Source organism: Zingiber officinale, chromosome 6B (assembly GCF_018446385.1).
Source record: "Zingiber officinale cultivar Zhangliang chromosome 6B, Zo_v1.1, whole genome shotgun sequence".
NCBI classification, from domain to species: Eukaryota; Viridiplantae; Streptophyta; class Magnoliopsida; order Zingiberales; family Zingiberaceae; genus Zingiber; species Zingiber officinale.
In genome coordinates, this window is record NC_055996.1 from 72,271,705 (window position 1) to 72,282,939 (window position 11,235).

Genomic DNA, 11,235 nt, shown 5'->3' on the forward strand with positions numbered 1-11,235 from the left:
TTAACCTTATAATCTGAATTATAAAATTTTATTATTTTTTATAATCTAAATTATTTGATAATCCAAATTGCATTATATTATGACTTTAAAATTATAAATAACAAAATAATCAATATTCCACACCCAACAAAGCCATAAAGATACTCCATGAACTAACACGTGTTCATCACAAATCTTCAAGCAATCTTTTTTCTTAGTTTTTTTTTCTTATTTTTTTCCCTACTAAGTCTGTTCCTCTTCCTCCTCAAATCTCCTTCCAAATCATCTAGTGTTAAAAGAAAAGCATAGGAGAACAACATGAAAGAATAAAAACTACACATTATTTAATAAAACAAGTTCATTCCTTCTAAAGCAGAATCAAGTTTTCATTCAAGGAGTCCCAAATTTGGAGCCGTTCAGAAAAGATGCGCAACAGTCTTGGAATTCGAATCATCAAAACAGTTCACATACTTAGTTGGGTTTTTATTGCATTTATTATAATTCATTTAAATGTTTTCGCGGATCAAAAAAGATCGCGGCCTACAGTTTGGATGGAGATTGATACCATCCCCATGGATCATCTGATACGTATTCAGTAACTTGCTTGATGCTCAGGTAGTTGTCCAGCCCCCTGAAAGGTAATACGAATGAGCAAGAGCAGAAACAATTGTGAGAAACGGGAGATCGCTCGCTATGAACAGAGAATTTTAATGAATACTCAACCATTCGCCAAGTTCACGACCAAAACCGCTGCGCTTGTTTCCTCCCCAGGGAGCTTGACAGAAGCATGGTTGTGAGCAGTTTATCCATACAATTCCGGCTTGAATCTCCTGCAAAAGACAAGCCAAATTAGACTCACTAAAACGTAACTGGCTTCCCTTAATTTGATCTTTCTATTGAATGAAAGATCGTTTGCTAGGTTATAGATGAGGCAGTTCATTAGCCAATACAAAATTATGAGTACACGTAATTATTATAGATGAGGCTATCCATGAGTTCATTCATGAAAGGAATAAAATTTTGTTCACAATGCTAAAATGAGTTGACCTTCAATATATGAGCACGACTTAATTTAGATATTAGACCTAAAACTAAAGAAACTCCACTTGTTAAAAAGCCATGTCAACCTTAATCCTTGAGCTGCTGCAGCTGGCTCAGGTTCAAGTCATAAATTTGTAGTTATAATGGTCCAGATAGTTCCAAAGAAAGGGATCAATTGATGTCTAAAGCTTTGTTGGCTGTGAAATGAATCGAGATTTTACACTCCAATAAATTGGTAAAATATGCATATATTGGGAAGTAGAGACTATTGCAGTCAGTTAAGTCATAGATTCATAACTTAATGAGATGCATAATAACCTATTACAAACAAAATATAAAATTGTGAGTAAAATCGGGGTAGGGCTCTACCTCCGATATCCGGTTGCAGCGCTCGGGATCTTTAGATATCACAGCACCACCCAAGCCATAACTGATGCAGAGTAGAAAGTAATATCAGAGCCCATGCTACTTATTTCACTAGAGGATATTCTCAACTATGCTGCAGTTCAAAAAGTCTGAGTGGCTTACTGAGTATCATTTGCAAGTTCAATTGCTTCTTCCTCAGTCTTAAATGTCTTGACACAAAGAACAGGCCCAAAAACTTCCTCTCTCCAAATTTGCATGGATGTTTCAACATCTGTTATAATTGTTGGCTCAACAAAGTATCCTTTTCCTAGATGCTGGCATTAGATGATAAATATCAGTTAATTAGCCACTTCTCTATTTCAAAAAGAGCAGATAAATAAGGAGACTATCTACCTGTGGCCGTCCACCACCATATAGGATAGTAGCTCCTTGGCTTTTTGCTGTTGAAATGATCTTTTTTATTTTTTCATACTGAAATAACAAGAATATTATTAAATGGCTGTTATATCATCCCTTGAGATATTTAAGCAGCAATCAAACAGCAATCTAAAAAATCAAATAGTGTAATCCTAAGAAACCAAGACGTATATGTTTGAAGGAAAGAGATCCAGCAGTTAATTTGCTAGATATGGAAGGGAAGATTATAGCTATATTCCAATGTCAACTTAGAACTTATACTTATTTTCAGTTTTTACAGCTAAATCATTCTACCATGCTCTAATTCACCACTGCAAATGCATTCTGTTCAGATATACAATCAGGCAGTCCCACCCAACTTAATATCGATAGAAGTAAAATACATGCAATTCATCTATAGCTTAATCTACATAAAATATTTAAAAGAAAAAAATCAAGTGAGAAGGGTGATTCCTTTGAACTCAATTGGAAAAATGGCAAGTCTAGAGGCTATACTGGGAAATTAGGGGGGAAGGCATCAGATCCAACTTGGTTCATTTCCAGCACACAGGCTGGACAAACCCGATAGGGTTGTTTCCAATCCAGCCCTGGCTCATGTCATGCTGAGCATGACCTGAGTGCTGGTCATGCAGAGCACAGCACTCAGGATGACATGCTACTACCTAAAAAAGGCTTGGGCTAGCTTTGTGTTGGCCATGAGTCTGTCCATTCAAGATAAGCAAACTTAAAAATGCACAAGAATTGCAAAACCATTTGAGTCTATTCAAAGTTAACTTTGCACTAATAGAGAAATATATGATAGTACAAAGAACATGTGCCTTCTAAGTACCATATGCTCATGTTAGACATGGATACCATGTCAAACACATGGATCTAGGTGACTGATATGGTTGTTTCCAGAAAAAAAAAACATGTGATTAATTGCAATATCAGAATGCAACTCGAGTTGTCAGTATTTGAGTGTCAAGCATTTGATATGGTGTAGAAGTTTACAACAGATAAAGAATGCGATACTATAGAAGAAAGCTACAAAGAATGACAATTCAACTACTATGAATCAGGTAAATAAAATGTATCCTATTAATACACTTAATCGATGGAAATACTAATAGTTAAACTTAAAGGAAGAACTGTTATACTTCATTTGATATTTCATACATGTCTTTTTCCATGACATCCACCTCTCAGACCACTAAGTCACCTCATTGATCATGTACGTCGATAATTTTATTCTAGATATATGTATAACTCCTTAGCATTGCAATGTTGAGGCAGACTCAGCCACCTCCCTCAAAAAATGAATACAGACCAACAAATTTCTCCTATTAGTTCCCTAGTGTACCAGTTTACCACACAATGCAGTTTAGCAACAAGAACGAATTTTCTATTAGAATGTGCATATTAGTATGACATTCCTGAAAATTGACAAAAGTATTTCTTCTGCATTCTAAAGATGGAAAAAATCATACAGTATGCTTCATGTGTACAGTCGTACAAGTTCAGTTTTAGAGGAAACTATAAACTCAATAAAGAATAAACATCATACTACAAATTGGAACTTTCATACCTGTCCTTCGCTGATGACAGGACCAAGTCTGCATCCTTCTTCAAATGGATCTGAGACCTTGATGTTTTGAGCCCATATTACAAGCTTTCTCAGAAATTCTCCTGAGATATTTTCCTATTCATTGGCACAAATACGCAGACATAAGATTAAATCTCAATATAATAGGAACAACTAGATATTCAATGAGTTCTATGAAATATATCATATTACACGCAGAAAAATTAGGTGAATAGCTGGTAGATTGGGAGGATTATCTAAAAACGTTGAGATACAATCTAAGAATTCAAAAGTAAATTAAACTTTGTAGGGAATATTTGTTACAAATTTAGGACATCATCTCCAACTAGGATTAACCATCAGACGGTCGCAAACCATCCAAGCCGGATTTCGTGTTGATTTAATGACTTGTCTGGTACAGTTAGTTTGAACGCCTTTGACCAAATATATGATGTGCAGACTTAAAGCTCACATGCAATAGATTAAGATTAATAGATGAACAACTCTGCTGGAGTGTTTTGTACTAATGATAAATATAGTTAAAAAAAAAAAAAGGGCAGCCCGGTGCACGAAGCTTCCGCCATACGGGGTCCCGAGGAAGGATCCATTGTACGCAGCCTTACCCTGCTTTTTGCAAGAGGCTGTTTCCAGGATTCGAACCCGTGACCTTTTGGTCACATGGCAACAACTTTACCGTTGCGCCAAAGCTCCCCTCCAATGATAAATATAGTTATACCAATTAAATATTCATTTAATCAAAAATTAAAAAAATAAAGCAATAAATCAGTAAAGAAATTCCTTAATAACTTGAGATAATTTATTATATCAATATGATTATTTATATGAGAAATCATGAATTTCATATAATTGTCATAAGAAGCTTGGAAACTATAATATATATGATAATTTAATATGACAATAATTTAATATGGCACACCTAGGAAAATATAATGAATGAAAGAAAGCTTCTTCCACTGGGAAAATGAGAGAAAGACAGAAAATTTACAGGAAAATTAAATCATCTTACCATGAGAATCATGCATGTCTATTCTAGCAAGTATAAGCATTTGTTTTCTACATTCTGCTCTTTATTGACATTAGATCAATTAAATATATTGAAGGCACACCTAATTTTCTAAATGTTGCTTATTGAGGGGCATAAATGTAACAGAAAAGTTGCAAATGTCATGATGCTTATTTGCAAGTTTAATTGTAGCTATCACCCATTCTTAAGCATGAATCAGATATAATGTTCTAGTGCACAGGCAGAGCAATGATTAGAGCATTGACAGGATACATATTGAATCTGATATAATGTTCTAGTGCACAGGCAGAGCAATGGTCAGGGCATTGACAGGATATGTGTAGCAGAGTAGTTGAAGTGCGAGTGCAACATTAAATCGCTTGAACCCTATGGAAATTGCTTGTTAATTCATGATAATCAGACAGCATTCTACATTACTGCATCTAATCTATTATTGATCAAATACATTGAACTAAAATATCTTTTTGTTGTTACGAAAATCTCGAGGAGATTCTTTTACTTTATTTGGTGGGTACCATGATCATTTAGCAAATGATTGTTATTTTAAGTTCTAAAGTTTTACAAAGAAAGGGGCTTCCCTAACCTTCTCTAGAATCTGAATCCTTTATTGGGTCTTGGAAAGGTCTTGGCATGCAAAGTTTCAGGTAACATGCATCAATACTGCAATGATGTTATACCTAAGGAAGGATCATTTAGCAAATGATTTGTTATTTTAAGTTCTAAAGTTTTACAAAGAAAGGGGCCTCCCTAACCTCTGTAGAATCTGAATCCTTTATTGGGTCTTGGAAAGGTCTTGGCATGTAAAGTTTCAGGCAACATGCATCAATACTGCAATGATGTTATACCCAAGGAAGGAGCTAATTCTAGAATGGGATGAGGTGTTTGAGCTGACGATTTGATGAATGGGAAGAGAAACAGAATTAGATGCAAAAGGTTACCAACACAAATGTTTTCAAAATCAGAGTTGCATACAAGTAAACTATGAGAACTGAGAACCTTTATGAAAAAAGTACTATTAATAATCTAATATAACCATAGTATAGTAATTTCAAGGATAAAAATTTGTACCACAAACTTACATGCACCAAAAGGCGAGATGTTGCACTGCAGATCTGACCATTTGTCCAAAAGCACCCAAAAAGTGTCCATTCAACAGCTTTTTGTTCGAGATAATCCAACAATCACCATTAAGCCAGAAAATATTGGCAAATGCTCTTATAAAACTAAAGTTAATGCTTTGAGATAGACTATGGAGTATCAAACATGCAGAGAGCAATGACAGGATATGAGTATCCAATTTCTATGAGATGCTCTTCCAATAGGAGTATAATATTAGGGGAATAATGTTTTTATGATTAAGTTAAATAAAAAATGATACACACCTTTATCAATTTCAACGTCGTCAAAGACAATAATAGGGCTTTTACCCCCAAGCTCCAGTGTTACAGGCTGATGAAGCCAACAAACAAATAAATTAGTTTATGAAATATTATGTAAAGCACAATACCATATATACACTAACAGAAGTAACAAGTCATGTCTTGACTATTTGGGAAAAGCTACTTGGATCTTATCATAAGAGGTAAATTACTTGAATCTCATTTCACTGGAGCACAAGATCAGGTACGGCAATGAAAAAACATGTATTTATCAGAAAGGATATAAATAACTAGAAAAGAAGCCTAATGAAAGGAACCTAACAGACCTTGACCACCTGGGCAGCAGCTGTCATAATTTTTCTACCAGTGTCAGTGCTTCCAGTAAATGCAATCTGCAACACAAAATAGGGAGGATAAATTGATAAATGATTACACATCAGTTTTATTGGGCACATGAGAAATATTGATGTGAAATATTTTCTAAAAGCTTCAATTAGCAACTAGCTAGTTAGACCTTATCAACATGAGGATGAGATGCTAACGGAGCACCAGCTTCAGGACCTAAGCCAGTCAAAACATTCAGAACACCAGCAGGAATTCCTACTTCTTCGCAAACTGCAGCAAGCTCCAGACAGGTCCTGATGATAAAAGAAAAGCATTCTAGCATAACTATTTATATTTTACTCATAAAATATCCATAGCCAACTTCTTACATGGAAGATAGCTCAGAAGGCTTGAGGATCGCAGTGCAACCAGCAGCTAGAGCAGGAGCAACCTTCCATGCAGCCATTAACAGAGGATAGTTCCTGAAATGAAATGACAAGTATGAAAAAGTTCGTAGATTAAGGCTAACAATTATTAATGATGTTTAGCGAGCTGCTACTGTGAAGGGTGAACCATAGGCATACCAATTAGCACATGCAACACCAAGTTTATGACTAAATGTCTATGATTCCATCAAAGAATGCAGAAGCAATTTAAAGATATGGATACAAAATACATCAGCTTCCTAATACACTAAGTATCAGGAAATAGAAAATTTGAGACTGAGTCTTTTATGTTTTACCAAAACTAGTTTTGGGGCAAGTAATCTTCCAATCAAACTTAGCATGGTACAGGGGAATGAGATGTTAGATTAGAATTCTGTAAGTAACAATAGATGAAAAATATATATTTCAATTAAAGTTGAGAAAGTATATGTCTTGGCTAGGTTGATTGTCCATGTTAGTATGATATTGAAGGCATCAAAGAAGAATAAAGTCAATATGGTCTTTTCATAACATCCAATGTGAATGATCACCCGACCAAACTAAATCTAAAAAACATATGAAAACCACCTAAAAGAGGTCAACACCCCATTAAAAATGGGAAGAATTGTGGATACCTGAATTTAGATAGAAGTTGGAAACCAAAGAATGTATTGACTATTAGGCAATTATCAAGCTAACTTACCACTTTAGTCATCTCATAGTAGCAGTTAAACTAACTGTAACAGGCAACTGGACAAAAAATAGTCTGCAGCTATAACAGCAAACAGAGTCGATGCATGAAGTCAGAGCCACCTAGTACTTCCAATAAAAGTCCATCATATTAGCAGAGGTGCACTATACTGTGCAGTGAAATTATACTTATATCAAAATTATTATGGTAGTCAAAAGTTTTTAGTAGCACAACAACAGACAAGAGTAATACCCAAACCCAAAAATAAGTCTACTCAGTTTGAGTTAAACCAAGAAAGTTTTAAGATTATGCTTTCTTATGCATTTTTGTAAGATCGTATGAATATTTTAGTTATTTTTGGTGGCTGAGAAAGTTACATATGTGCATAATATAAATAGCCATGCAAGTAAAATAACTTAATACATTAGAAATGACTAGGGATTCCTTTTGTGGTATGTTTCAAATGCAAGTAATATAACATAATACATGAGAAATGACTAGGGATTCCTTTTGTGTTATGTTTCAATTGGTGAAGGAAATAAGCTGTCAAGTAAAAGAACCAGCATGTCTACGTTCCTTTGCAAGAAAACAAGATCAATCCAGAATCATAATATATTTAAATTCGGAATAAGACTGAAGAATTCTATCACACAAAACCTATGCACATGGTTTAAACAAATGAAGTCCATATAAATACTTCAGTGTCAAACTTCAATTTATAAGAAAACAAACAGTAAACCAGAACGACATCAGCATACAAAAATTTCCAACAGTCGTTGCAATGCCCAACGTCATCAACCATGCATGAGAGTCAAAGACTAAGGAAAAGGTATCCAGGAGTTCAGAAAGATACCAAGGAGTAATCAGTCCAACAACACCTATAGGTTCTCTCAGAATGTGGCACTTGAAAGTTTCCATCGGCAGAGAAACTTGAGATCTTTGTTTTCCATCCAAGGCTTCAGCAAGATCTGCATAATACTCAAAACAACCGGCAACATCATCCTGGAGAAGGAAAACGAAATGTATGTCAGGCTCATTGAAGCTAAAACAATGTTTTAATCTTAGCAAATAATATTATACCATGTCCCATGCTGCTTCATCCAAAGGTTTTCCACAATCAAGAGACTCCAGTTTAGCCAAATCAGATTTCTTCTCAGTTATCTGAATTGCATTAGATCATAAGAGCTCAAAAGTGAGTCAACAAGATGATAAAAGGACCAATTTACTATAATTAAATCTGCTATTGAAAATATTCAATGAAGCAAATCCTGTGACGAAAAAGTAAAAAAGCGTCTGTCAAACTTATGTAGTAACAGGCAAAAATTTATGCCCTAGGCTTTACTAACTATTCTAATATACCACTGGATGACGTTAAGGTGGCTTCAGCATACTTATGGATGTAGAAAAATCAAGTCATGAGGAAGGAAAGGAAAAGGAAAGTAGAAAATTAGATAGATCGAAGTGGCCATATAGTAACAAATATTAACATTATTTAATTCTTAAGCGATCTGTTTTAGTGGTTCTGAAATCCCTTTTAAACAAAACATTCATTGTATCTGTAGTTTGAACCATTCCCTGCTACGGTTTTCAGGTTAGCTTTAAGTTATCCAACAAAACAATATGAAAAGAAAAATGTAATTAGACACATCAAAGTTTGTATGACGTGCAATTCACCATTCTCATTGACATCGAGTACACGGACTATGAAAAGAATGTTATTCTCCAATGAGGTTTACATAGAACAAAAATTCACTGATAGATTGTGAGAAGGATATCATTGAGAAGACCAAGGTACAAAGCAAACAAATTTATCCTAAAAAAGCTAGCACAAAAAACTACTAATTACCCAAACTCAAAAGTAGTGCCCTCATCGAATTCCTTAACTTGAAAACCAGTAGGGAAGGAAGCAGAAAAAAAAAATACAAGCAGATCCAATTAGCGCGAAGAAGAAAAGGACACCTTGGCAGCTATGGCGCGGAGGTACTTGGCACGTACGGCGCCGGGAGCTCGGCTCCAGTCCTTACCCTTGTTCCGGGTGAGCGCTCGCCGGGCGGCCTCCACCGCCAGTTCCACGTCCTCCGCAGTAGCCGCAGGAATGTCTCCTGTTCACAAAACCAATCCCGGTCGGCGCCAACAGCATCAAACCACCAAATGGGAAAGGGGAAAAGAGGCAGCCGTACCGATGGATTCCTCGGTCGCGGGGTTGATCACGGGGATGCGCTTGCCTAAGATCGGCTTCCTCCACTCGCCGTCGATAAAGAGCTGCCGGTTGGAGATCGCCGCCGCCGCCATCTCTCCTGACGATGACACTCCGCTACCGCTATCACCGTGCTACTCCGATCCAAAAAGCCGTAGAACGCAGAGCAGAAGAAGAAAAACAACTCTTAAATAGACAAAAGAACTCGCAATGCTACCGTTTCGAGTAGTCTTAGGGGTCCCGATTTTCGTTCGTATCAGAAGGTGGGTGCGTCGGTGGTAGCGGACCGAGGAGTAACGCAAGCGATTTGTTGGTGACACGACAGCCAGTATCCAAAAAATGATAATTTTGTGACACCGGCCTGAGGTATAAAGCTGTTGTACCCACGCCGGAGTACTTTTATTTTTATTTAATTTATTTCATCATATTTCTGTTTAAACCATAAATCAACTAATAAGCCAATTAAAAGTGATATTTAGAAAGTTGTGGGCAAGGGTGTTAGTTTTACTCTTCATTGTGCATCTCCTATCTAGTTATACGATTCTTCTAATAAAGTAATATATTTTTATTTATAAAAAATAATATTTGAATAATATTTATTAGTTAATATAAATATTTTCAATCAATTAGATTTATAAATTTTACCAGAGAAATTAATTTTTATAAAATTTAAGAGCATCAAATATTTTTAATCGAAAATAGTATAAAAAATAAAAAATACGTAATACCAATTTGCCATGAATCCCACATCTAGCTGTGATGGTCTAAAATTTGAAGAAGGGAAAAATAGACATTGATGCTAAATATTTAGCATGAATATGAGATTTATAAACTCATAAAATACTTTGAATAAATTTTTTTAATAATTTTATTCTAATTTAAAATTAAGAAAAAATATATATAATCAAATGGATACAATAAAACATTTAAAATAATAAATAAAAGGATCACGAATTCTTGATGCATATTTTGAAGAACCACCTTTAGATATGTATAAGTTATATTTTAAATTTATTGACTTAAATGGTCAATATTTTTAGATTTTCTAAAATACAGCCCGTTGAAACTTAAATTTTAGATATCTTGATGATTGTTATTAAAGGGTTTAATCATTGCATGATTATCTCGGAAGCATATTTCAAGTTTACTTATAAAAATGACTAGTATAACCAATTTAATTTACATAAATTTTTCATCGATCATTAGGATAAATCTAAAAATACTCATAGTGAATTATCCAAAAGTCTAATATCTCATGATTGTATGAGGAAAAATGGTTGGAAATGTGAATGGAATAAAGAGGTGGAGACGAAGAGACTCTATTATGCATGGGTTTAGTCCCACATTAGAAGTCTCTTGGCTTTATTGTTGGTTTAAATTATGATACATGCATTGACGTTATAAACATATGCATGGGGAGAGACTCTCTCACGCGTGAGTGCGCAGGAGTGGGTGCAAATCCAGGGTCCGGATTGTATTGAACCAAGGTTGACTCGTGCGCGAGCACGACTTGCACATGTCAAATGTCGGACCGGTTGAGATAAAATTTACCCAAAAGAATGAACCAACATATTGTCACTTGAATCTTGCTCAAGGGTGTAATGGAAGTATTAATGTGAAATTAATGCTGATTCCGTAACGTCTCAACATTAATAGCGGCATTAAACTCATTAATGGTGATTTCGTCTTAGTATTAATGGCAACATTAATCTCATTAATAATGATTCTGTAACGTCTCGACATTAATGAAGACATTAAACTCATTAATGATGAAATTAAACTCAGCATTAAATGATCATAATTTGAT

General features: G+C 35.0%; 1 protein-coding gene across 1 annotated transcript; it reads right to left on the minus strand.

Moving 5' to 3' along the window:
* Positions 1-322: 322 nt before the first annotated feature.
* On the minus strand, positions 323-9,607 carry LOC121992682 (betaine aldehyde dehydrogenase 1, chloroplastic-like). Its single transcript, XM_042547197.1, has 15 exons — positions 9,412-9,607; positions 9,191-9,333; positions 8,312-8,392; positions 8,085-8,233; positions 6,505-6,597; positions 6,306-6,429; positions 6,118-6,183; positions 5,795-5,861; positions 5,492-5,568; positions 3,371-3,484; positions 1,780-1,857; positions 1,549-1,700; positions 1,390-1,450; positions 703-809; positions 323-610 (listed from the first exon to the last, which is right to left on the minus strand). Exons 1-15 carry the CDS (start codon positions 9,521-9,523, stop codon positions 520-522), a joined length of 1,515 nt encoding a protein of 504 aa, XP_042403131.1. The 5' UTR covers positions 9,524-9,607; the 3' UTR covers positions 323-519.
* Between the last annotated feature and the right edge of the window lie 1,628 nt (positions 9,608-11,235).